At 43.9% G+C, this 26,865-nt stretch overlaps 3 protein-coding genes across 6 annotated transcripts; all 3 read left to right on the forward strand.

Moving 5' to 3' along the window:
- Positions 1–12,540: 12,540 nt before the first annotated feature.
- Positions 12,541–13,991, forward strand: LOC125521727 (dihydroneopterin aldolase 2). 2 transcript variants are annotated; one of them, XM_048686791.2, is made up of 2 exons: positions 12,541–13,091; positions 13,561–13,991. In XM_048686791.2, the coding sequence occupies exons 1-2, from the start codon at positions 12,871–12,873 to the stop codon at positions 13,766–13,768; spliced, it is 429 nt and encodes a 142-aa protein (XP_048542748.1). In that variant the 5' UTR covers positions 12,541–12,870; the 3' UTR covers positions 13,769–13,991. The 2 variants fall into 2 exon arrangements, with proteins under 2 accessions (XP_048542748.1, XP_048542749.1); XM_048686792.2 differs by having other exon boundaries at positions 12,550–13,091; positions 13,576–13,991.
- Positions 13,992–16,860: 2,869 nt separating this feature from the next.
- On the forward strand, positions 16,861–21,728 carry LOC125518867 (putative protein S-acyltransferase 19). Of its 3 annotated transcripts, none has more exons than XM_048683744.2 (10): positions 16,861–17,110; positions 17,190–17,323; positions 18,292–18,405; positions 18,503–18,898; positions 19,399–19,467; positions 19,540–19,611; positions 19,729–19,854; positions 20,018–20,098; positions 20,186–20,380; positions 20,529–21,728. In XM_048683744.2, exons 2-10 carry the CDS (start codon positions 17,273–17,275, stop codon positions 21,381–21,383), a joined length of 1,959 nt encoding a protein of 652 aa, XP_048539701.1. In that variant the 5' UTR covers positions 16,861–17,110; positions 17,190–17,272; the 3' UTR covers positions 21,384–21,728. The 3 variants fall into 3 exon arrangements, with proteins under 3 accessions (XP_048539701.1, XP_048539700.1, XP_048539702.1); XM_048683743.2 differs by having other exon boundaries at positions 16,861–17,105; XM_048683745.2 differs by having other exon boundaries at positions 16,861–17,101.
- A 614-nt stretch (positions 21,729–22,342) lies between these two features.
- On the forward strand, positions 22,343–22,933 carry LOC147959406 (uncharacterized). The gene has a single exon (XM_087532640.1). It carries the CDS (start codon positions 22,343–22,345, stop codon positions 22,931–22,933), a length of 591 nt encoding a protein of 196 aa, XP_087388766.1.
- The last annotated feature ends 3,932 nt before the right edge of the window (positions 22,934–26,865 follow it).

Below are 26,865 nucleotides of genomic sequence, written 5' to 3' on the forward strand. Positions count from 1 at the left end.
ATGGTTAACAGAATTTTGGATTTACTAGAATTTAAAAACCAGGCATCTCAATGTTTTGTCGGCAATCAACAGTGCCCCGGTGTTTGAAATTCATTCCCATTTCTTGCATGGGACCTAAGCATGCACCCAAGGACACATATTTGATTTTTCAACCAATTTATATGCACTGGAGCATGTGCATGTAGTTCAAATTTGAATTATGCACATAAATGCATTGAAAACTCAGTTAATGCATAAAAATGTCCAAACGAACCCTGAAAATCACAAAAATTCACACAACACTCCTGTTGTTCTATGTTGACATGAGAAAAATATTTGAAAGTAATAAGAGGAAATGGATATCGTTTCGTCCTCAAAGGTGGGACATTCCCTACCGAAAACCATCATGCTTGTTGTGAGAAGCTCCGGTTTGTGAGAAGCATATACCCAAACCTGCCCCAAATGGGACAAAAATTGTACCATGACATGTTGATACTGCTCCATGATAGCATGCCAAGTTTCATGAATTTCAGACGAGTTTTGGATTTACTAGAATTTAAAAACCAAGCATCTCAATGTTTTGCCAGCAATCAACGGTGCCCTGGTGTTTGAAATTCATTCCCATTTCTTGCATGGGACCTAAGCATGCACCTAAGGACACAGATTTGATTTTTCAACCAATTTATATGCACTGGAGCATGTGCATGTAGTTCAAATTTGAATTATGCACATAAATGCATTGAAAACTCAGTTAATGCATAAAAATGTGCAAACAAACCCCAAAAATTTCCAATTGAACACAACACTCTTGTTGTTCTATGTTGACACTCAAATTTTTTTGAAAGCAATAAGAGGCAACGTATATTGTTTCATCCCCAAAGGTGGCACGTTCCCTACCAAAACCATCACGCTTGTGCTGCTCCTGCCTTTCCTTCACAAATTCTAGTGAATTGTGCTATCTAATTTTACCATGCAATCTTTTGCTCTAGTGTATATGTTCTATATGCCATGCAGTGTGGTGCTCGCTTATTAACTGTTTTGTTAATTTTTTGTCGTCTTCAGTTAACTATTTGGTTCAATTCTGCAAATGTGATGTTCAATTCTTCAAGCTGCAATTTTGTATTGTCTTCCATGTGAGAAATAAATCAAATTTATCTTTACAATGTGGAGTATGTTAGGTTAACTGTCTGATCTTCTATTAGGATTATGTTAATTGTGCAATGTGGTGCTCAGTTAATGTTTGGTTCATTTGTTGTGGTGTTTAGTTAACTGTTTGGTTCAATTCTGCAATGCGATGTCCAATTGTCGTGGGTAGAATTTTGTATTGTTGTGCATGTGAGGAATAAATCGAATTTGGCTGCACTTAATACATGAGAAACATATACAAGTTCTATATTTCCTAGTTCTTAATCATGCTTGGTTTGGATAAATGGGTTTTCCGTGTGGCTTCAATTAATCTGATGGATCTGCAATGTGATTATTTTTAATCAACATATTTTACTGATAGCATGCGAACCCTTACTTAGCCTGATGACTAACTACCTTATATGTGTTGCAGGGAAACAATGGGAAGCACTGAGGTTTACAATCGAGGTTAGCACGTGCATGGTCCGTTGTCTAATAGTACATTATTGTGCAATTGCAGGAACGATTTTAATATTTAGGTTTTTAACAATTTGGTCTTGCACATGTAGGTCCTGTTGTCAGAGGTTTTGACCCACTGTTCAACCCTTTTTGCATATGGGGAAATGAGTTGTCCATGAATATCAGTCAAGTCAAGAAACTCAGAAAGATTGTTAGGATAAAGAAATCAGCGACAAAAAACAACAAGATCTTTGTCTGCACAATGAAGAAGACATCAGTTCACTACAGGATGGTACTAACTATTATACCTTGCCTTTTTATTCCTTTGCACCATTTCCAATATAGAGAAGATATATATGCACATCCTTGTTTTCAGGCCTTTCCAAAGCAGTTCACTGATGATTACCTCTCAGACCACATGTATGGTCAGGAGGTGAGGAAGGTATTCATACAACACCCGCGGTTCAATATTGAAGTGTTCCTGAAGAGGACGAAGGATGGACGGTCAATCATCCACAGGCACTGGCCTAAAGTTACAAAGACCTTCAACACCAATGAAGGCTCAATATTCGCCTTTTGCTTCAGCAGTTTTCCAGATGAGATACATCTTTCTATGTACCTCTATGATGCTAATTTCGAAAGGTTATAGATGTTGCATGTGAAACTTGGTCCTGGTGTAGTTGTGTAATGGGGTAGCTGAGTGCTGAAGCTATATGATGTTGTACTCTGATGTATTTCAGTTATGAAAATGAAATATATTGTGTGCTTAATATGAACTGTCAATTAGATTAATAAATGGATTATGAATAATCGGATAATTAGCCTGCTAATTGGGTTTTGCTATTGCAAATGGTTGTTGAAAAAATACTGTGGGTGATGACCTCAGGCAACACACACAGTTCCTAGGAATAAACTATGTTGGATCAATGAAAAATCACACACGACTTTCTCTTGAAAACTATTTGCGTTAGGCCACCTTGCGCAAACCTTTACCACATGAAAACTGTGTGTGATGGACAACCTTTGCCACACAGTTTCTTCCACGGACCGTGTGTGATATATTCAATAACGCAAGTGATTTAACGGCAAAAATTGTGTGTGATGTACCTGTGAACGAAAACGTTTTCCTTGGAGTAACTGTGTGGGATGTACATACGAACGGAAACGTTTAGCGGGGACTAACTGTGTGGGATGTACTTGCGGCCGGAAACAATTTCGTCATATAATTGTATTTTTTTTAGCTCTATTGTACGTATTTCCGTATTTGAGCGCTCGCTAGTCGCACACGACCTTATTTTTCCGAACGTGTGTGCCAGGAGGGCATATCCCCGACGGTTTTCTGGGTCGTGTGGTAAGGAACCCCCTATCGCCCACACTCACTTGGCGACGGTTCCAAATGCCGTCGCGGAAAGGGGTTAAAAACCGTTTGTTTAGGAGCTCGTTGTACTAGTGGTGCACGTGTTTACCTCATCTCGAGAGCCAGCAGGTTGGTGCCCGGAGCGGCTCAGGCAACTCACCACTACAACGAGGGCACCCACGATGCGGAGGCTTCGCCCTCTTCCATGTCCAAGGAGCCAATCGTCATCGATATCTCCGACAATGAGTAGCTTGTCTTATTAGCTCACTATAAGGACCCATGTCCAGTTTGCTAGCTACTGCCTTTCCTTAACAAATTCTAGTGAATTGTGCTATCTACTTTTACCATGCAATCTTCTGCTATAGTGTATATGTTCTATATGTCGTGCAATGTGGTGTTCAATTAACTGCTTGGTTCAATTCTGCAAATGTGATGTTCAATTCTTCAGGTTGCAATATTTCCAAGTTGTTAAGCATGCTTGGTTTGGTTAACTGTCTGATCTTCTATTAGGAGTATGTTATATTGTTCAATTGATTTTTAGTTAACTGCTTGGTTCATTTGTTGTGGCTTGGTTCACTTCTTGTGATGTTTAGTTAACTGCTTGGTTCAATTCTGCAATGCGATGTTCAATTGTTGTGGCTGCATTCTGTTATTGTATACCATGTGAGGAATATATCGAATTTTGTTGTACTAAATACATGAGAAACAAATACAACTGCTATATTTCCAAGTTGTTAAGCATGCTTGGTTTGGTTAAATGTCTGATGTTCTATTAGGAGTGTTATATTGTGCAATGTGGTGCTCAATTAACGTTTGGTTCATTTGTTGTGGTGTTTAGTTAACTGCTTGGTTCAATTCTGCAATGCGATGTTCAATTGTTGTGGTTGCATTCTGTTATTGTATACCATGTCAGGAATAAATCGAATTTGGCTGCACTTATTACATGAGAAACAAATACAATTGCTATATTCCAAGTTGTTAAGCATGCTTGGTTTGGTTAACTGTCTGATCTTCTATTAGGAGTATGTTATATTGTGCAATGTGGTGCTCAGTTAACGTTTGGTTCATTTGTTGTGGTGTTTAGTTAACTTCTTGGTTCAATTCTGCAATGTGATGTTCAATTGTTGTGGCTGCATTCTGTTATTGTATACCATGTGAGGAATAAATCGAATTTGGCTGCACTTAATACATGAGAAACATATACAAGTGCTATATTTCCTAGTTCTTAATCATGCTTGGTTTGGATAAATGGGTTTTCCATGTGGCTTGAATTAATCTGATGAATCTGCAATGTGCTTATTTTTCATCAACATATTTTACTGATGGCATGCGAACCCTTACTTAACCTGATGACTAACTACCTTATATGTGTTGCAGGGAAGCAATGGGGAGCACTAAGGTTTACAAGATGGTACTAACTATTATACCTTGCCTTTTTTTATTCCTTTGCCCCGTTTCCAATATAGAGAAGATATTTATGCACATCCTTGTTTTCTAGGTTCACTGATGATTACCTCTCAAACCACCTCTGTGGTCAGGAGGCGAGAAAAGTTTTCATACAACACCCACGGTTCAATATTGAAGTGTTCCTGAAGAGGTCGAAGGATGGACGGTCAATCATCCACAGGCACTGGCCTCAAGTTGCAAAGAACTTCAACATTAATGAAGGCTCAATATTCGCCTTCCGCTTCAGTAGTTTTCTAGATGAGATGCATCTCTATATGTACCATCTATGATGCTAATTTCGAAAGGTTCTAGATGTCGCATGTGAAACTTGCTGCTGGTGCAGTTGTGTAATGGGGTACCTGAGTGCTGAAGCTATATCATGTTGTACTCCGATGTATTTCAATTATGAAATCCTGCTTCCTTAATATGGAAATGGAATATATTATGTGCTTAATATGAATGTCAATTAGATTAGTAAATGGATTATTAATAATAGGGTAATTAGCCTGCTAATTGGCCAATTAGCTTGCTAATTGGGTTTTTCTATTGCAAACGGTTAATGAGAAAACACCGTGGGTGATGACCTCAGGCAACGCGCACAATTTCTAGAAATAAAACGTGTTGGATCAATGAACAATCACACACGACATTCTCTTCAAAACTATTTGCGTTACGCCACCTTGCGCAAACGTTTTCCATGCAGTGACTGTGTGGGATGTATATACGAGCGGAGACGTTTAGTGGTGACTGACTGTGTGGGATGTACTTATGACCAGAAATGATTTCGCCTGTATAATTGTATTTTTTAGCACTATTGTACGTATTTCTGTATTTGAGTGCTCGCCGGTCGCACATGACCTCATTTTGCCGAGCAAGTGTCCCAGGAGGGCAAATCCCCAACGGTTTCTGGGTCGTGTGGGAAGGACCCCCCTATCGCCCACACTCACTTGGTGACGGTTCCGAATGCCATCGCGGAAAGGGGTTAAAACCATTTGTTTAGGACCGACGTGTACCAGTCTATGATTAACCCCTCTCGCAACCATCCGCAACTACGAAATAAGAATTAAGATAAATCAAACCATAGCATGAAACATGTGGATCCAAATCAGCCCCTTGCGAAGCAACACATAAACTAGGGTTTAAGCTTCTGTCACTCTAGCAACCCATCATCTACTTATTACTTCCCAATGCCTTCCCCTAGGCCCAAATCATGGTGAAGTGTCATGTAGTCGATGTTCACATAACACCACTAGAGGAGAGACAACATACATCTCATCAAAATATCGAACGAATACCAAATTCACATGATTACTTATAACAAGACTTCTCCCATGTCCTCGGGAACAAACGTAACTACTCACAAAGCATATTCATAATCAAGATCAGAGGGGTATTGGATATCATTAAGGATCTGAACATATGATTTTCGACCAAATAAACCAACTAGCATCAACTACAAAGAGTAATCAACTCTACTAGCAACCCACAGGTACCGATCTGAGGTTTTGGGACAAAGATTGAATACAAGAGATGAACTAGGGTTTGAGAGGAGATGGTGCTGGTGAAGATGTTGATGAAGATTGACCCTCCCTAGATGAGAGGATCGTTGGTGATGACGATGGCTTCGATTTCCCCCTCCCAGAGGGAAGTTTTCCCGACAGAATAGCTCCGTCGGAGCCCTAGATTGTTTCTGCCCAGGTTCCACCTTGAGACGGCAGCACTTCGTCGTGAAAGCTTCCTTCTGATTTTTTCTAGGTCAAAACCTTTCATATAGCAGATGATGGGAGCCGGGGACCTGCCAGGGGGCCCACAAGCCCTGGGGGCGCGCCCGCGAGGCTTGTGGCTACCTGGTGGGTCCCCCTTTGGTATTTCTTCGCCTAATTTTTTTATATATTCCAAAATAATTCTCCATAAAGTTTCAGGACATTTGGAGTTGTGCAGAATAGGTATCTCAGATTTGCTCCTTTCCGATCCAGAATTCCAGCCGTCGGCATTCTCCCTCTTCATGTAAATCTTGTAAAATAATAGAGAAAAGTCATAAGTATTGTACCATAATGTGAAATAACAGTCCATAATGCAATAAATTTAGATATATTAAAACCGAGCACCCTCGCAGCCCTCTCAGGCCATTAGCATTTCTAGCCGTTAGATCGTCACTTTTAGTCTTTTTTGGCCGTCGATTCGTTGTTAGTCTCACCTAAATCTCGTACGCAGGCGCTAACTCGCGCGTCAGGCTGCGCTGGGCATTTCGGGCCGCTGCTTTGGTGCCTTTTTTGGGTGTCTCATGTTCAATTGGGCCTACTGAGCCTTTTCTACCATCCTATCCAATAGAGCGCACATGGTGAAACGCCACATGCGAACCCTAAACCACGTTCGTGACCTACTCTGTTCCGACTGTGCCACCTGAGATGGCCTCGGATTGCATTGGCGGCTGCGCGCCGACGCGACCGGCGCGGCCGGATGGGGCATGGGCCCTAGCGGCGCGGTCGGATGGGGCACGGACCTCCACCCTCCATGGTTACCGCGTCGCCGGCCTCAACTGCACCATTGCCCGCACGCTCCTTTCCACTGATTCGCGCTGCCGGCTCCTTCTCTCCATCGATTCGCTTCGCCGGCTCCTCCTCTCCATCGATCTACTAGGGGCCAGGCAGCGGCGACCTGATCTGCCATGGGAGGCAGTGACATGACCTGCTTGGGGCCGAGAGGCGCGGGCCTGATCTGCGATGGGAGACAGTGACTTGACCTGTCGAGGGCTACGACGACCACCTCTCCCATGTGACCAATGTCTCGCCGCCGGCTGCAACAGCAACAACCACTTCTTCCAGCATGCCACCCTTTGACTCAAGGCTAGGTCTCTATCGTCGGGATGGACAGGGGCACTTCTTCCACCACTATCTCGAGGTCAGCGGCAAGGGCGTTGTTGTGTTTATTCCATGCCTAGCAAATATTGCATGGTTCCATGTTCCATCTATGAGCATTTTTTCTTGATTGAAATCCAATTTGATATAATATTTCAGAAACATTGAGCAAAATTTCCTGGATTGTGTGCTGGTTGTTGATTTTTATCTCTGTTTGTGTCATCGCAATAGGAAACAATTCAATGTAAAATACAATTCAATGTAAACGGTACTGAACATTGGAATTTCAGTTTGATTTATTGCTACATGAGAATTACAACATTCATCTTGTCTTCTTTTTTTTGTAGACATGTCTTTGTTAGAACTTTAGATACTGATTTTCATTGAATTGTTCCAGTTATTTTCACTAGAATATATTATGTCTCAAAACTAAATCTGTCAACATTATAGCTCTGCAGTATATGATCCATTTTGGCTTACCAAGTTGCACTATAAGATATGCAAATTCTTCCTATTAATTTAGAAGTGGTAACATTTTTGAATTTTTAAGGAGAAAGTTAAGTCATCATGCTATGCAGCTATTATCTTAATCCCATGTGTTCTAATGTGTGTTACCGTGTGTTTGTAATTGGCTAATTCCCTGTTTTTAGCTCATTCCAGTGCCTGGCATTTAACTGGAGTCCCTTTCCAAAAGCCTTCGAGTTCCGAGTTCTAAGAGATAATGGCAATGTGAGTTTCTCCACTCTCAAGCCTTTTTTCCTCCCCTCTCCTTCCCCTGCACATCACCTATATGGACACCTTTATACTCCATGAGCAGAAATTCCTATTGCCTCTAATCCCCATCCCGCACATAGCCAGTTAGGTGATGAGGTTTCTCCCAATGTTTTTGATACTATTTTTGGTTGTTTCAATTGCTTGGAATAAGGTGATCTGATGAGATGATGTTGTAATTTTTGAAGCATAGGATGGGAAGGGGGAGATGTGAGATCATAACATGCATCGGTCGCCACGTGGAGGATCAATCCCATTGCGTCCTGTAGAAAATAGACTGGTGTATTTATGGTGAGAAATTTCTTCGTTGTTGCACGAGTTTACCAATTTTTTACATTGACAGCTGGGTGATTTTGTCACTGATTGTTATAGATGTTCTTCTCCTGTAGGTTTTGAAGACTCAAGGTCATCGAGCCCTCATCAAAACATCTAACAAGAAGCGACCTGCTAATGTTGTTTTTACTTGATCATGTATGCTCTCTTATCACAGACCTTTTTCATATATATGCACATATGCCCATCTTCTTAATTTGTTGGGAGTAGTTCTACATACAATTTGATCTGAACACATGGATATGTCTATTCTTAAGTTACTTGGAATGTTACATGCTAAAACAATATCCTCCTCGTGTGTAATTTCTTGAAACGACCAGCCCTTCTGCTACGGTGTATATCGCATGTGCCTTCTTATTAATGTGTTAAGGTTGGATTGGATACCATTTCTGTGTACATGCTTCAATCTTTAGTGTCTAGATGCCCATACCGTTCAAAATTTCAAGCCTTCATTTCGTGACACCTTTAGCTTTGATAAATATTGACTTCATCATATCAGGAAAGATGGACCTTTTGCAAATGTAGTTGGGGGGACTTCTGAATGTTACTTTTGGAAATGAGAAGAAGACAATTATTGATATATGCACTGAACCATGGAATGAGTCATGTTCTCCAGCAGTCAATACAAGGCTCAATATTATCAAATATGTTGTTACTACTTGGATGTGTTTGTTTGTCTTCCTTTGGAGGTCTTGTCTATCATAATAAAGACCACATCTGTAATTAGGTACCAATAAACAAAGTAGTTTTTATTTTCCACAACATGTTTTTATTTTAATTCACACATTTGATCTTTGTTGTTAACTCGGGATTTTATGATAGAAGTCTCCAGTCTGATTTTTCGAGCAGTGCTACACTTTACACCTTCTAAAGTGTACTAAGGTTTCTGTTTTGAGCTTATTTAATGTTGTTTCGCAAATAGAATCGTTAGCTTGTTATTGGGTATAACATCTTATCTACGATGTCTCATCCTTAAAAGAATTTATACAAATTCCTCTCATTTTATTGAACAAATGGACGTGTAGCAAGCAAGGTCTTTCTTATGGCTCTTTCACAGCAGTAGACAACGCCAAATAATTAGGTGATTCCCACAACTTATTATTCCTTAGTTACTTAGTGTTGCTATGCTGCCTATGCACCATATACTATCCTATCGATGTACAATAGATATGGCTTCACTGATTCATCCATAAGATTTGGAGTTTAGAGTTTAGGGTAGTATTGTCGAGTAGTGCAATACTTTTCAACTATTTTCACCATCAATAATTTTCACACAGAAAATTGCATCCATTTTTTGACACTTTATCTATGTAAAAATATATGGAAAGGATATTATATTGCAAAAATAAGCGGGCGCGGCAACGCGCGCCTTCGACGATCTAGTATCAACATAAAAGCATGATGCAAAATGGACGTATCAGGCGTCGACCCGAGGCTCGCCGCTCGCGAGTTCGAGAAGGGTAACGCTGTTGATATTAGGCCAACGCCGAATACGAGGAGCAGCCATGGCAACCACCTGAGTCCTGTGGCGGTTGGTCACATTGCCCGTGGTGATGTTCCACTCATGTGTGCGCAACCACCACGGGAAGAAGAATCAGCATGAGAGCACGCACGACGGGCAACCACCACCTGAAGAAGAATCAGAACTGTCTGTATTTGTGTATTTTCTTGCCGATGACAAGTGAGATGAGCGCGACCTTGATGTCTGTGCGCGCTACCGGCAATGGCTCCCTCGAGCTTGGGCATGAACTGCTCTTGCTAGTCTGCCCTGGTTCTATTCATCTTCACGTACGACTCCAGGCCTCCTTGCGGTGGTGGTCCTCACCCTCAGACCTCTTTCATCACCATGAAGCACATCGCCGATGCGCCGTTGTCTAGCACTAGTGAGAAGGGCGGCCCGCGCCGAGACAGCCAAGGTGAGTGCCCACTATACGCTTCTCGTCGGCTTTGTATTCATCAGGATTGGCTTCTTGTGCGGGTGTCCGGGTTGGGTGGTATGCAGGTCAGGCTCGTCGGTATGGTAAACAGCAAGCTGGAGAGGAATATAGATGTGTCCTTCACGGTCGATAAATGACATTGGCCGCATCAATTTATGAGATGGTGACCGCGAGCATATTCTCTCCCGTACGCCAAACTAAATCGCCAGCCCGCCCGGCCCTCGCCGCCCGTGTGACGACCACCTCCCTGCCCTCCACACTTGACCCCGCCTTGCACCTCGCACTGCTGACCACAAAGATGCCTTCTATGAGCTCGAGGTCTGCTCTCTGCTACACCTTCATCTACCGCCTTGCGTCCCTGCTCGACCTCGGCTGCCGCTGTCCACCGAAGGGGCCACGGGTGGAGTTGGGTGACGGTGCGCAAGATGCTGCAACGTGGATGGGTGGAGATGACTCCATCCTCGAGGAAACTGGTGCAGGGCCTCCAGGGGATCCGACCCGATGACGCGCCTCCACTACTCTGTTGCGACCTGATGGAGCGCCTCCGTCCGCTTCAATGTAAGGTACCCTTTTGCCTCCCTGTAGTCCCTGCATTAATTCCATGCCAAACACATACAGTCATTCGCATCAAAATGTACACAGCCATACAACCAACGATTATGGTGTTCACGTTTAGGCTGGCCTTCATAGTAGGGAGGAGAATTTACGTATAATATATCTTCATAGTATATTACCATATAGTCTCTACACAAGCACAAGCCAGATGCAAGTCTTTGTAACCTGGTGCATTGATGCAGTGGTTATGATAGATACGATGGTGTATTGGCCTCACCGAGCCTGCTGCTCATAGTGCTGTGCACTCCATGTTATTCCTTGCATAACGGTTATCTCTCTTCAACATGGATGCACATGATTTGTTTGTCATGTAAGGGCTATTCCCTTCAAATTATACTGAATAACTGATCCAAGGTTCCTTTTTTTATAGTAGCTTTTAATGTTGTCCCGACTCTCAATGCAACACAGAAGATGATTGAATTATATGATATTGTGCTTCCCCTTGAATAGGTTCATCTTTTGATAATGTAAATTTTGAAGGACAAATACATGACCATTAATTCGTGAAATGTAATTAAATTTGTTCACTAACGGATTGGCAAGATTTAGTTACATGGATATTGAATTTCTAAAATTCATGTTGCATGAAGATAGCAACTAATTCTTCACAATTTTAGAAATGTTTTACAAAATATTTTTGTTTCATCCACCACACAAGTAACTACTTGAGCCACATTTGAATTCACTCTAGCTAATCCACTCAAATTTGAAAGTAATTATACATGATGTGCAATTTGGGTATGCAGAATGTTCAGTATTTATTTTGAGTGCCCATATATTGAATATATGAAATGTCTTCATCTTCCTGCTACTAATCTGATATTACAAAATTCAAGGGTCCCAGCTGTCAAGATATTTTTTTTCAAGGTTATTTGCATGCAAGGTTGGGATCAACAATACTCATTTGTAACAATAGTCTTGCCTTTAGGGTACAATTTAGGTTATAACAAATTATGCCGACACAGTTAACTTAGATCAGAAATTATTTTGTCTTTATTTATGATCTCCAGTCATGTTTTACTTATGGTCTCTAGAATATATATTTTAAGTTTATAATTTAATTTTAGGCATGCAATAAGTTCACTTTCTGGTACTGGGGAGTTGATGTGTCCATTTTCGAAGAATCCATTTAGTGCCCGCAGTTCACTCATTCACCTACATAGCCTATGTGAATTGGCGTCCCGAATAACCCAACCTCTATCAATCTATTATCACTCTTCCTGAACCCAACCAACCCTAATTCATGGCAATCAACATTTCTTCTCTAGCGAAGCATAGATGTTGTCCTTGGAAGTAACTCGCAAAGAGTATCCCTCACATCCTGCTCAATGAGATTAGTTTTTTTTTAAGTTTTAAGCATTTTTTTGCGATGACGCGACTCAGTGACATGTGTGTCATGTAGTGGCCGAGCTTATCTTTTTGAGATTGCCATGTTCAAAGATGTTGTGACTAGGTGAATACCGCGGTCAACGTCGGCAAACATGGGAAGGAGGATAAGCTAAAACACTAGAGTGCGGTGTAGAAATAGAGGCGTAGACACATGAAGGATGGGGTATTGAGCAATACTTTTTAAATTATGGGGGTGTTATTTTTTTTTCCATTGCAACCCACGGGCAAGTTTCGTACTAGTCCTAAAAAAAATCCGTGAAAATGAAAACTTATCCTCTTATCTTGCCGGCCGCCTTCCTCCGCCTGCTACGCCGCACGCCCACGCCTCCCATGACCGCTCCGAATCTCAGGCACGCAGCAGCTCGCCATCCCAAGTCGCCGACGCCCAAGCGGCTGCTCGTCCGCCCCGGATTTCCCCCTTCCCGCTATCTGAAATTGCAAATCAGCGAGTTTCTACCGAACGCCCGGACCTCACCTGCAGGCCCCCGGCTCCAGCCGCCCAAATCTCACCTAACCCTCCACTCACCCACCTGCGCCAGCTCTAGAGAAGGAGGCGCCGGTGAGCGCACGATCGATCTAGTCCGTTAGGTGGGGAGCAGCCATGGCGGGGCACGGGGAGGAGGAGCCGCCAACGACGGGCAAGGTCGGAGGCGACAAGCTGATACTGCGGGGGCTGCAGTTCCACGGGTTCCACGGCGTGAAGCAGGAGGAGAAGACGCTCGGCCAGAAGTTCGTCATTGACGTCGACGCCTGGATGGACCTCGCCGCCGCCGGGGACTCCGACGACATCTCCCACACCGTCAGCTACAGCGACATCTACAGGTGCACTACCCCGCCCCCGCCCCGTCTCAGTCTCATCATGGTGCTGTATAAATTCAGTCCACCTTGTCACTGCTCATCGATCGACCTGCTTGGCGTCGCGGTACAGTTAGCTCACCATCCGTTCCGTATCAGAGAATGCTGCCATGCGTACGTTCACAGTGATTCCTTGCCGAACGTTTCGATTGCTATGCACCTCAGAACTAACTCTGCGGTTGGTACCCTCGACCTGTAATTAGTCCATTATATATGTATATGTTGCATTTCCAGAGCCAAAATATTGTTGGCAACGGACCGTATCGGATGGTATGACTGCGGTGGGAGTAGTTTGGCATAGACTAAATCAGAATACTGATGTTTTCGTGTAATTTACCAAGCAGTGTAATTAGATTCATCTTGTCAGCACAGTGTACAATCTCTGAGTGGATCAACAGTAAGCTAATCCCTTCCTTTTGGCTTCCTGATACCAAAGTATGTCATCCTGCAGGATAGCCAAGGGTGTAGTAGAAGGTCCGTCCCATAACCTTTTGGAGTCGGTGGCTCAATCGATTGCCAACACCACGCTGCTCAAGTTCCCTCAGATCTCTGCTGTCCGAGTGAAGGTCGGGAAACCTCATGTCGCGGTGCAGGGCGTCGTGGACTACTTGGGAGTGGAGATACTGAGGCACAGAAAGGCATGAGCTTCAGCAGAACTTCATTTGGGAAAGCCTGGCCAAAATGCCCCCTCAGAATTGCAGTTGAGCTGATTTCTGTGTCTCATCTATAAACGTGCTGTTGATTGTCTTGTTACTCTTCGACTGATGCTGAAATTGCCGCAATCACGGGAAAAAGATTGATAGTGCTACGTAATACTAGGTTTTGCGCAGACTGAAATAAAGGTCATCTTGCGAGTTGCGACGTGCATATAGGCTCTGAATATTTCTAGAGAAAAGGCACTCCATGCATCATACATAATGCAAAGGACATATCACCATATCGAGCTGAAACGGAAGGACGGATACCTGGCAGCTAAACAACAAGAACGGAAAAAGGGGCGTCTCCAACGCCATCACAAAGCCTCCCACATACGATTCGGACCACGCGGTATGGATATGTTTTGCGTGGTTCGGATGTGTTCTATCGTCTAATGCTTGCGGTCTTGTATCAGTCCGTCAAGCGGTCTGGATGCACTTTTTCTCGTAAATTGGAAGTAAAGTGGGGGTGGGGAGGGCTTTGCGAGAGTCTGGGCAGCAGTTACGTAGGACTTTGCACCTTCGGTCCACTAAAAAATCCCCTCTCCCGGTCCTATTCTACTACACTCCGCCCCTTCTCCCCTTTGCTTCGCATCCGCATCCTTTTTCTCCTCTGCCGACGCTGCTCTCTAGCCGCCACATGGGCATTGCAAGACCTCCGCAACCAGCACTGGCGCGCCCGCTCACCTTTCACGGCGACGTCGTCCATCCAAGACCTGTTCATAGCCAGGTACATTTCCCCTGTCGACGACATCCATAGCGGACACTACGCATGACAGGTGTTCAATCAAATGTCATTGAACTTATTTTGGAACACCATGTCGTTTTTTATAGTACGAAGGATGGCGGGGTACTTGACTATGGAGAATGAGTTGTTGTGCGATGCGTGGTTGGTCGTATTCGCGGATTTCGTAGGCAGGAGCAGAAGGGGGCTCTTTTGGTAACACGTGCATGATTCGTTTCACGCGCGAAATCACATTGCGCCCTACTACATGTAGATCATCCAGCAACGCAATGTGAGGTGGTTATCATATCGATGGTATGTCATCTAGACCACCATCATCAAGTATTGTGACGCGGTTGCTCGGCTGGAGTCAAGGTGGCCATTGCGTGCGACAGCGAAGGAGATCATAATTTTTGCTTCTTCTTGCTTAACTTGTCAATCGAACCATTCACTCACTCAATGTTACTCTACACGTTGAAGGGGCAGTATATGTGAGACGACATGATCCGTTATGATAACTTGTTTAACATCTGGTTAATCTCGTTGAATTTGAACAACTGTTGTACTAGACTTATTTGCATGCTATGTATGGATGGTTTCTACTATATTCTATCCGAACTTCGATGAATTCCGTTGGGTTTGCGTGAATTACGTTCAGTCTATTGAAATGTGGATTGAAATGTAAGCGGGTAGTTTTGGATGGTCGGCTCCCGCATTCGTGTCCACGGACTGGTTCCCTATCTGCGGATGGATGCAAGAGCAATCAACATTGAAAATGCCCTAATACTAATCGACCCTCGGATTTATGGGTATCTCAGATGAAACAAATTGCTCCCGGAAGTCAACGCAACGATAGAGTAAACAAAATGAGCCAATAAAAAGGCCCAGCTTTATAAACGAAGGAAACAAGCTTTAAAAATTGAAAGGAAATTTGCATTCAACTTAATTAACAAAAAATGTCGTTTCTTTAATAACAAAAAATGTAGAATTCCTGCTACAGGAGAATATAAGTGACCAGTTAGTGGGTTTGTCCTTGAATAAAAAGTTTAATGTAATTTAAAAATATCGCAAGGCGGAGGTGGATACACGGCGGTTGCAACGCAAAAGCGCCATGGCCCAGGATATTTGTCGCGGTGGCTGGACCGACTTTCTCAACAGCCGCCCAGATGTAATGACAAAGATGACGGCGGCGGCGAGGATGGTCGGAGTGGCCTCGGAGGCCAGGCCTACAAGATCATTGTCGACTATTTAGTTTAATTTTGAGTAGTTTAGACGTAACATTTATTAAAGTTGGTCAAATTTGCATGTAATATATCAAAGTAGTCTAAATTTTGTCAAATTTGCGTGTTTGGAATCTTTGAACAGAAGAATTTTTTGGGGACATCGTTGGATGACCAGAGGGCTCTCTAGATGTCTGTTTATCTAGCGATCCGCACTGCAGATGCCTTAACACCGGGAAAAGAGTGAGTTGAGTTCTCAGATCATGTGTTGTTGTCGCTACCGAGAGAATATTTGGGTTGAAAGCACGGGAGGTTTGTTAAAAGCCAAAACCAAAAGAATAAGAGTTGAAGAGGAGAAAAGGACGAGAAAGAAGAGGACGAAGATGAAGATGGACCAAGAGAGCACCCGCCGGGAGAGAGTGGTTCGTACACTTGCAAATGTGATGGAAGGCATCATTACTGATTAATAACGCCTGGCAATCATTTCCTCCGCACTTAATTGCTCCCTCTGCCAAAGAAAAGAGACGATCATTACACCCCATGCAAAGAAGAATCGGATTGTTCGATTAATTCCATGCATGCTTTGGGGTCAAGCAACGTTACTAAATTCGCGCGGCCCGTTTATTCACGCCATATCTGGTCGTAATGATAGTAGCATAGCTAGTATCATGCATACCAATTAGATAATTTTAATGATATGTCATAGCATTAAATGAAAAAAAAGATGATGGAGTATCATATCATGATACCGTATCATAATAGATGTTATGCTACTTTGTGTTATGCATGGCAATAAATAAAGTACTACATGATACTATGCATTAGGAAAGTAGTATCATACACTAGTAACATATGCATGATACTATTATATGATACTCCTGTTACAACCAGCCTACTAGTACGTGCCCAGTAATGCACCACGTGGCAGTATACAGGATCAAATGCGGCAAATAAATCCAACCTATATTTGCTCATTCTGTCCGTTTCCGGAGGGAAACACCTGCAAAATATCAACGTGGTACCTACTCCCGTCGACACGGAGTACCTGCGCATTCAGTAGGAGTAACAGCTAGCGTAGTATACTCGTGAAATAATGCAAAGCAGAGTGAGACGAGGAAGAGGGAAAAGGAAAAAGAAAAAGAAAGGGGCAAAGCTCTCTGCCGCACAACTTGGGTTCCGAGATGAGATGAGACTGAAACTCTCCTTCTCCTTTGACTTGTCTTCCCCATCTCTCTGCGGGGCCAGCTAACGAACACCGAGAAAGCAGCGGAAATCAAGCCCGGTAAAAGATATTCACCAGGAAATGAGGAAGGAAAGAAGGGAAAGCAGAGAGTGTGTGTGAGTGAGGTTCCTTCTTCTCCGAATCTTTTTCTATACTCCGTACTACTACTACTACTAGTACTAAACAATAAAGAGAAATCTCCAGCCTTGTTCTCTCCCTCTCCGTCTGCGGCGCCCTCAGGAAGAAACTAGGGTAGGGGGAAAGGCGGAGAGAGAGGGGAGGGGGCCATGCCCATGGTGAGGAAGCATGGATGGCAACTCCCAGCACACACATTCCAGGTCAGAATTCCACCTTCTTCCTTGCTCTGCTAAAAAGATGCGGCCGTCTACACTAGTACAATTTCAATTACGGGAGAGGCTTCAACTCCCTTCCCTTGCAATGCAAGCGCCGCGAGAAAGTTGCGGCCTTCACTTCAGATCAGTTGCCAGAATTCTGTCAGCGCTTCCTCTTCCACTCCCCTTCTTTTGTGTGCCTAATACTCATCTAGATACATTCTCTTTTATTCATTTTAATGACAAGTATTTTCGGACATAGTAAGTATGTACTGGTACTATTTAATTGGACCTCGATCTCTAGGGCGTAATGCTCCTTTTTTTTAGCAAAAAGCCAGGGGGCTGTATCAACTGTTTCAGCTTGGGGCTAAAAAAAAGGGGAAATTTGGGCCGACTATCTAGGGCAGGCTGCTTTATAGCCCCTGATTCCTCCATCTACTAGGCATGAACCTGTGGCGTGTTCCGTGATCTTCCGTTTTGTAATCTTCAAGTGGGAATCCACTTTAGCATCGTCCTAAAATTTTCTATTTATATCTGGATGACCCCCCCTTTTCTAATTATGGATTGATTTCTGGTACTACATAGAAATCAATTGAACTCATCTCCTGCAGAAATGTCTTGCCATGGCATTGGTTAGTTCAGGGAATGTACTGTTGTTTAATGAATCACTTCCAACTTTTCTCCAATATGCTATTCCAATGAAATCAGTACTGTGCTAAAAGTGGAGACAGAACTTGCTACCTGTAATGCCCTACATATACAAGGCCTTATTATGATGTCAGAAAGTAATACATTTATGCCATGGTGCATTTTTATAAGTTCTGCTATCGATAGCCAGTCATATGCCTCTACTTGTTTTCTTAGTCCACCTTTTTAGGTTCCTCATAGAAAATTCAAATATGTCTGAATATTGTCAACTTTCATACTTTTGGACAGGGGAATGGCTGAGTTCTTAATCTCTCTTTTTTTAACAGATCGTTGCAATTACTGTTTTCTTCCTTCTGGTGGTTGCATTTTATGCCTTCTTTGCACCGTTTCTCGGAAAGCAAATCCTTGAGTATGTCGCAGTCGTTATCTACACTCCTGTGGTAAACCTACCATACTGCACCTATATTGCATTTCTTTCAAGGATTGTTACTTGTGCTCTGCATTTATTGTTTCTCCTTCTCACGGCAACTCCATCAGGCATTCGCTGTCCTCATCCTGTATATCCGGTGCACTAGTATAAACCCTGCAGATCCTGGGATCATGTCAAAGTTTGACGATGGCTATGTCAATGCACCAGAAAGTAATACTGGCTTGCAGTGCACCAATTTGCCTGCAAAAACTGGCATTGCTACTGGAACCAACTCCCCAACATCTACTTGTAGAAGCTCTCTAGATGGGCGTACTAACCATGGAGGTTTGGCTGCTGGAGACACAGATATAAATATAAGAATGCAACCACTAAGAAGATCAGGGTGCTACTTCGGAGGCTTTATTTGCGCTTTGTTTGTTAAGGAGGATTGCAGGAAGTCTGATGATTCAGAGAATCAAGTTGATGCAGAAGATGCACTGTTTTGCACACTATGTAATGCTGAGGTACACTCCCCAACATATATGTGGATGTTTAAGTTTGAACAGTTTGATTGCTCTTGTCTTGGATTAAGGGTATGTTTGATTTGTGTCCAAAACCAACCCCCCAATTTTTGTCATGGCCCAATTTTTTTTTTTGTCCTTGTTTGGATGGTTGCCAAGTTTTTGGCATGCCCATGCCAACCTGCCCTCTCTAGTTCATTTTTCTTGCCAACATTGGCCAAATCGTGGTCAAGCAAAACCTTGGCAAAAGTTCTGGCTAGCCAAAAATTTGGTAGGGTGTACTTTGGCTCAAAACCAAACATACCCTTAGTCAAGAGGTCCTATCTGTTTTAGCTGCTGCACTGACTTTGCTAGAAGTGAAAAACTGAAAACTTGTGCTGCCGGATCTTGCTAACTTACACACAAAAGCAGGCCAGATGGGCTTGGTTTATTTCTAAGAAATAGCGAGAAACTTGGCCGCAGTATACAGTAGATGTTGCTAATCTTCGAAGAGATCGTTTCAGGTTCGCAAATTCAGTAAACATTGCAGAAGTTGTGACAAGTGTGTGGATGGATTTGATCATCACTGCCGGGTATTTGCTACAAAAAACCATATTTTCTTCAGTTTTAATTTGCATACCTGATTTCTTTTGCATCTACTGCAGTGGCTAAATAACTGTGTTGGACGCAAGAACTATTTCACATTTTTTGCTCTGATGACTACGAGTCTCCTCTGGGTCTGTAAAGTGCCTTACCTATTACCTATTTTTCACAGTAAATACGGTTTTAACATCATATAATAATTTATTCATCTGCTTGCTAGCTAAATCTATTTATGATCTCCTGTATGACAGCTTGCTATTGAAGTTGGAGTAGGCATTGCTGTTCTTGTTATGTGCTTCGTCAACACGAATGCAGAAAAAATTATTCAAGACAAGCTTGGGAATGGATTAACTCGTCTTCCGTTTGCAACTATCGTAGTAAGTTGTCATTCTTTATTGCTGTAGGTATTAAATATGGGAGGCCATGATTAGACGCCTATAACTGTATAGCTCTGAAAGAATTAGTTCAGTGTGTTCCTCTTTTCATCTTTTTTTTGGGGGGCTAGAACTGTATACTGAAATGTGTATTTCTGGTGTGCAGGGAATATTTACTCTTCTTTCTCTAGTTGCCTGCGTACCTTTGGGAGAACTCTTCTTCTTCCACATGCTATTGATCAGAAAGGTTGTCTCACAATTCCCACCGAGTGTAGCATGTATTTAAAGGTCTTGTTTGATTGAATTGTTACATTCCTTGGTCTGCCTGCATCAGGGGATCACCACTTATGAATACGTTGTTGCGATGAGAGCTATGAGTGAAGTGCCTCAAGATGAAGAGGAAGATGAGAGAGCAAACATTATTTACTCCCCAACAAATTCAGCAACTAGTGGGTTCAGCGGCGGAAGTTCACTTGGTCTTCACTACAAGGGTGCATGGTGCACACCTCCAAGGATTTTCGTTGATCAGGTAATATTGGTGAATTTTGAACTTGCTAAATAGTCCGATATTATTATATCTTGGAGGGTTCAGTAAGAAATTGTGCAAAAAATGTGTAATAAAATTTTTGGAGGCATTATTACTGAGTTTTGCTGTATTGTTGCCAACAATGACACAGGATGAAGTTATCCCACATTTGGAGCGTGGCATGGCACCATCTACCGTCGACCCTGATGCCACTGGACATGCTGAAAGACCAAACAAAGCCAAGAGGCAAGTCAAAATCAGTGCCTGGAAACTTGCAAAGCTGGACGGCAATGAGGCGATGAAAGCTGCCGCAAGAGCTCGGGCATCGTCCTCCGTCCTCCGGCCTGTAGGTGCGCGTGGCCCTGGCTCCACTGGCAACTCTCATCCTCAGAGTATCGCGAGCCAGGATGACTACGAGACCGGCACGCAGAGTGCTAGTAGTTTGAGCAGCCCAGTCCACATCCAGAAGCTTGCACCTCGCACCCAGATGAATGTGCCGCCGCCTCGACCGCCGGAGAGGCCTGGTTTTCCGACCACGCAGGCAACCAACCCAATAATGTTCCGGCCAGCAACATCCTACGCTCGCGAGAACCGAAGAGCGTCGGTTGTTTGGGATCAAGATGCTGGTCGGTATGTGTCTGTGGCATCCGCACCTGCAAGACCTGGGGGAGTTGCTGCTGGTTCTTCTACTAGAGCGCCACGTTTCTTGGAAAACCCAAGTGGTGGCAGAAATCTTGCGCCAATGAGTGCCTCTTCCTTGGCATTACCATCTGGACAGCCGTCTGAGAGACTGGCCTACTCTGGACAGTCGATATTCTTGGGCGGGCCGGTTCTGGGTGCTGCTGCTGAATCTCGAACGAATGAGGCCAACACAAGAGCACGGCCGGATGACAGTGGGGAGCTCAACGCCGATCAGCACCATGCAAGGGGGAGTGGGGAGAGGGGGCCAACGGCCGAGTCTTTCCCACCGGGAACATTTCAAAAGAAACCACCATTCAACAGGTGAAGCGCAAAGAAGCGATTACGGATGACAGCGAACCGTCCTGCCAGATCATAGCTGCGCCATGAGGACATGCCAAGATATGTGAGCAATCACAGGTCCAGTGACTGCAGCTGCAAGCCTAGAAGACTCTGCAGGTCATCTTTGGGGATCATTTACTGTCAAGTTATGCATCTGAATTGAGCATAACATTTCTTTCTCGGAAGACCCAGTGACTTATGAAACAGAAATCAGGAAACAAAAGCAGAACAGCCAGTTGGCTTCGGTGTAACAATTTTTGTTCCCTCATTGTGGTGCTCGGTAGCTTCGTTTAACAGGGAAATTAAAACATATCATGATATCTAAGAGCAACTCCGATGAGGCGACCCATTTCGTCTGCCGCCGTCCGTTTAGGTCGGAGCGGACACAAAAGTCGGCCCAACGCGCCGACCCAAACGGACGTGCGTCCGCTTTTCGTCCGTGGGCGACCCATTCCCGGCCCATTTTTGAGCCGGATTTGCGTCGGCGCGGACACGCGATGGACGTGTGCACGCTCGCCTTCTCTCCCCTGGCCCGCTGGTCGGTGGCTCATTGGCCTCCCCCTCACCCCCAACCAACAGCAACCCTCGCCCGCCTCCTTCGCTGCCGACGCCGCCGCCCTTTTTTGCCGGCGACTCTGCCAGCTACCGCCGCCTCCACATCCGCCCAGCAACGCCGCTCACTCCCTCCGTCGCCCGCCACCGCCGTCTTGCCGCCGGGGAGCAAACTGCTTCCCACCGCCGCTCCCCCCACCGCACAGCCGCCCGCGACCAAGGGGCCGCCTCGCTGCCCCGGCCAGATCCTCACCGGCACGCTCGTCGGATGCCGGCCCACTTGTCGGACGCCGGCAGGGCAGCTAGCTGGTCCGTGCGCGCCGTGACTCCCGTCGCCGGCCATCTCCTTCTTCGACGCCCGCAAGTTGTTCGACAATTTGCCAAGGTACGAAAATGGACTTCGCCGACGAGTTCATTTTCCACAATTTCCTTTACGACTCCGACGATGACGACGAGGAGGAGATATTGGCTGCCGTGTTGGTCCATCACCACCTCAACAACCAGCGGCCGTTGTTCCGTGGCTCCATTCCGGGCCACCTTCCGACGTTGAATCGCAACCGAGAGAGCGGGCATTTCCTTCTTTGTAAGGACTACTTTGATGCAACAAACCCGTTGTTCAAACATCAAAAATTCCGCCGCCGTTTCCGTATGAGTAGGCATCTTTTCAACCGTATTAGAGAGGGGGTGGTCGGCTATGATGACTATTTCGAGTGCAAAGAGGATGCCGTCGGCAAGATTGGTTTCTTCTCTTATCAGAAATGCACCGCCGCCATCCGAATGCTTGCATACAGAGTGCCCGGTGATCTCATTGACGAGTACGTCCGTATGAGTGAGTCTACATGCCTAGAGTCCCTGTATAAGTTCTGCAAGGCTATTATTGCTGTGTTTGGCCCCGAGCACTTGAGAAAGACGACAACTGAAGATACAACCCGTTTGTTGGCGATGAATGCCAGAAGGGCTTCCCAGGGATGCTTGGCAGCATAGACTGCATGCACCGGGAGTGGAAGAACTGTCCTTCTGCTTGGCAAGGGAAGTATAAGGGACATGTCAGGGCTTGCACTGTCATATTAGAGGCCGTGGCGTCTCAAGATCTCTGGATCTGGCACTCTTTCTTTGGCATGGCTGGATCACACAATGATATCAACGTGCTTCAGCGCTCGCCGGTGTTTGCTAGGCTTGCCGAAGGCAACAGCCCACCGGTGAACTTTACTGTCAACGGACACAACTAGGACAAAGGATACTACCTGGGTGACGATATGTATCCTCGATGGACCACTATTGTCAAGACAATACCCAACCCTGTCGGAGAGAAGAGGAAAAGATTTTCCCAAGAGTAAGAGAGTGTTAGGAAGGATGTCGAGTGTGCCTTTGGTGTTTTGCAATCTTGATGGGGCATCGTTCAGTATCCTACTAATACCTGGAGCATGCAGAAATTGTGGGAGGTGATGACTGCTTGTGTGATCATGCATAATATGATCGTAGAAGACGAGCGCCTGGAACGTCTGTACGGTCAAGCGTTTGAGTTTCAGGGTGAGAATGTTGTGCCTGAGTATGGAGTAGCGACAACATTTGAACAGTTCACCCAATTTCATGAAGACATGCGTGATTGGAAAACTCACGTGCAGCTGCAAAATGATTTGGTTGAGCATATGTGGGCTCATGTTGGCAACCAATAAATATATCTTTTTTATTCGTTTGCAAAACTATGTGAAACATTTTTATTTGTATCCGGCTTGTAAAACTATAATATTTTATTCGGTAAACTATGTTATTTGACGATATGTTTGAATGCAAATCAATGTAATATTGGGCGGCCAGCCGACCACGCCGGTACATATGGGTCGGCGCGTTGGGCGCGCTGCCGACCCAAATCTAAAAGAGGGCGGACGCCGGGCGGGCGGCTGACTCAAACGAACAAAAAGCAAACGAAATCGTCGTCCGTTTGGGTCGGCCCGTTGGAGTTTCTCTAAGAGCTTCTCCAAGGGAGGCCCCAAAATTGGACCCATATGTCCGAGCGGACAGCCTGTCCCAAAAAAGAAACACTTCCAACAGGCCTCCCCAAGCTGCCCCATTTGTCTGGGCAGTCCGTACTGCCCCAAACCCAACCCATATGTCGGGTGAAAATGGGGCCGTCCAGACATGCCCGGAATGTATGACCCACCACCGGCCCTAGAAAATCCCTTCCCCGGCGCAGAAAAATCCTAACCCAAGCCACTCTTACTCTCACTCACCTCTCATTTCCTCTCCGTTCTAGCCGCGTCCTATCTGTCCATCCCCATCTGTATCTTATAGTGCAAGATGATGAGTTTTTCTTGTGTATTCCAATGATGAGTTTCCTCAAAAGCTCTAGATCTTTATGAGTAGGCAAGTTGGATGCATAGTCCACTGGTTCATTAGGAGAGTTTTCATACACTTATAATCTAGTGCATCCATTGTATGGCAACCTCTAATCCTTGAATTAACATTGGTTATAAGACCTCTTCATTGCCTAATGATGAACTCCATTAATTCAAGACACTTATACTCCAGTGCATCCGTTGTATGGCAACCTCTAATCCTTACATTAACATTGGTTATAAGACCTCTTCATTGCCTAATGATCAACCCCATTAATGCAAGACTTTATTTACCTTTTGACTTCTCAGAAAGCTCCATCATCACTTTTTTCCATTAAGTGCAAAGATCAAGGCTCGAGCTCAAGTATGAATAAACATTAATTAGTTGAAGCAGGGGGATTATGTAATCAATGTGCTTGAATGAAACTCCGTCTGGTTTATGATAATGTTGTCCTGATACGATGAAGACTTAATGCAGTACTCCCTCCTTTCCGGTTTACAGGACTTAATTTGAAAGTCTCTTCAACCAAGGTAGATCATGAATGGTGGAATTAATTCTGTAGTTTACAAAAGTACTTAATTAGTACTCTTGTTTTTCTCAAAAAAATTGTAAACCGATGGATTAATTACACCACATGCATGCATGACCACTTAATGACCAAGAACTTCTACATGCATTGGTGAGTTTTTTCTTCATCCTGGCATGCATTGATTTAATACACCTTGAAATCTAACATGTGATGGTAAGTAGTAGAACCGAGACTTATAAAACAGAAAAACAAACTTTTTGAGATGAGCCCTATAAACCAGAACGGAGGGAGTATGCTTCATGATACACCTGACATTCTTTCTAAGCCTTGAGGCATTGGGGATCATTGAGTCAAAGCATTGGTTTATGAAAAGCGAGTGAAGTTATTACTTGTTTGGTATCAACTGTGGACTATTGCATTGCATCGCTATTCTTACGAGTCATACTTAAATTACATCAGATCGATTATGTTCATGTTAAGGTAAGAGTCACAACCAAATATTATTTTTATCATCTATCCACTCGATGATGAGCAGGGATTAAGCTTGAGGATGTTGATACGTCCTAAACGTATCAATAGTTCTGACTCTTTCATGCTATTATTATATTACTTTTGTATGGTTTTGCTATCAATTTTATATTTGTCCGAACTAACCTATTAATTTAGTGTCCATTGCCAGTTGCTTTTTCTATTGTTTTTGAAATTTTCAAGAAGATCGATTTTACATAGCTCAAAAAATCAGGGAAAATACATCAAATATTTTTGAGTCGAGAAGCTTCCGGAGGCACCTGGTCCTGCCTGGGGTGGGTCCATGTGGGCCCCATGCGGCAAGGTGGTGCAGCTAGGGGGTTGGCCGCGTGGGTCCCCCTGGTGCTCCGTTCCACCACCTCTCAACGCCCATGCCTTTATATTGCTCTAAAAATTCTAAAAATAATTATTGAGGAAATTTTCCACTGTTGCACCTCTCTTCCACCGCGATTCAATCTAGATGCCTTTTCTGGTACTTTGACAGAGGGATAATTCATCACGATGGACATCTACATCAACCTTGCCCAATGATCGTCCATGAGTAGTTTCTTTTGGACTATGGGTCCATACCAGTAGCTAGACGACAACCCCTCTCTTGTTCTTCAATAGAACGATCACATGAGCTACCCTACATGATTATGATCCATCTAATGTAATTTTATTGGTGTGTTTGTCATGGTGTGATAAATTGTCACTTTATGATCACATCTATCTATGTTTTATTGTTGGATTCATATGAGTTCTTTGCTGCATAATTTATAGATATATATGCTCTCCGACCTATTAGTCTTGCACTGACCATGTTTAGTTGAATGATATTAATAAGGGAGTTGTATATGTTAGTTGGGTTTGACTTTGGAAGCAATCTACCACAATGACAGAAAGTAGAAACTGCTTGTATTGTGTTGATGCCACTAGTGATAAAAAATAGTTGAATAGTTGTCCTTTAAAAGCAGGTTGAAGACAATATACTATCTACATCATGTCATCGTACTTATTGCAATACTTTATTTTACATTTTGAGATGAATGCTGGATAGTGGTCTTGGGATGGGGTATTAGCTTGTTGGAATTATGCCCTAGAGGGAATAATAATTGTATTGTTTATTTCCATGTTTATAATTAGATGTTTATCTTAAAAAATATAACTCAGCTAGCTAGAAGCCCTCACATCGTTTTGGCACTCTCGCCCATTGGATTGCTCAAACATACAATCTAGATCAGCTCCGGCCGTCCTAGGTCGCTCACAGGCTGCACACACTGTCTTGTAGGCTGCTGCTCCGCGGAGCGAGATGGTTTTCCTCTCTGTAAACGGGCCTTCGAAGGTCCACGTCTTTCCACTTTGGATGCTAACGCTAATAGCCCAGGTCGAACCCCTAAAAAAATACTCTGGTTGTACATGTTCCATCGCTATCCTCCACAACCGAGTAGTTCGTCTGTTCATTTCGCACTGCCGTTTCTTGCTCTTTGATGTGCCTACATTCTTCCCTCCTCGATGTGCCGGCACCTCCTTTGTTCTTTCG

Source organism: Triticum urartu, chromosome 7A (genome assembly GCF_056163025.1).
Source record: "Triticum urartu cultivar PI428250 chromosome 7A, HENAU_Tu73, whole genome shotgun sequence".
In the NCBI taxonomy this organism is placed as follows: Eukaryota; Viridiplantae; Streptophyta; class Magnoliopsida; order Poales; family Poaceae; genus Triticum; species Triticum urartu.

Coding starts and splice junctions, on each gene's coding strand:
- LOC125521727 (XM_048686791.2), top strand. CDS start 12,871: ATGGCGGGGCACGGGGAGGAGGAGCCGCCAACGACGGGCAAGGTCGGA. Junction 13,092..13,560: donor AGCTACAGCGACATCTACAG/GTGCACTACCCC, acceptor CTGATACCAAAG/TATGTCATCCTGCAGGATAG.
- LOC125518867 (XM_048683744.2), top strand. CDS start 17,273: ATGCCCATGGTGAGGAAGCATGGATGGCAACTCCCAGCACACACATTC. Junction 17,324..18,291: donor TCCCAGCACACACATTCCAG/GTCAGAATTCCA, acceptor TTTTTTTAACAG/ATCGTTGCAATTACTGTTTT. Junction 18,406..18,502: donor TCGTTATCTACACTCCTGTG/GTAAACCTACCA, acceptor CAACTCCATCAG/GCATTCGCTGTCCTCATCCT.
- LOC147959406 (XM_087532640.1), top strand. CDS start 22,343: ATGGACTTCGCCGACGAGTTCATTTTCCACAATTTCCTTTACGACTCC.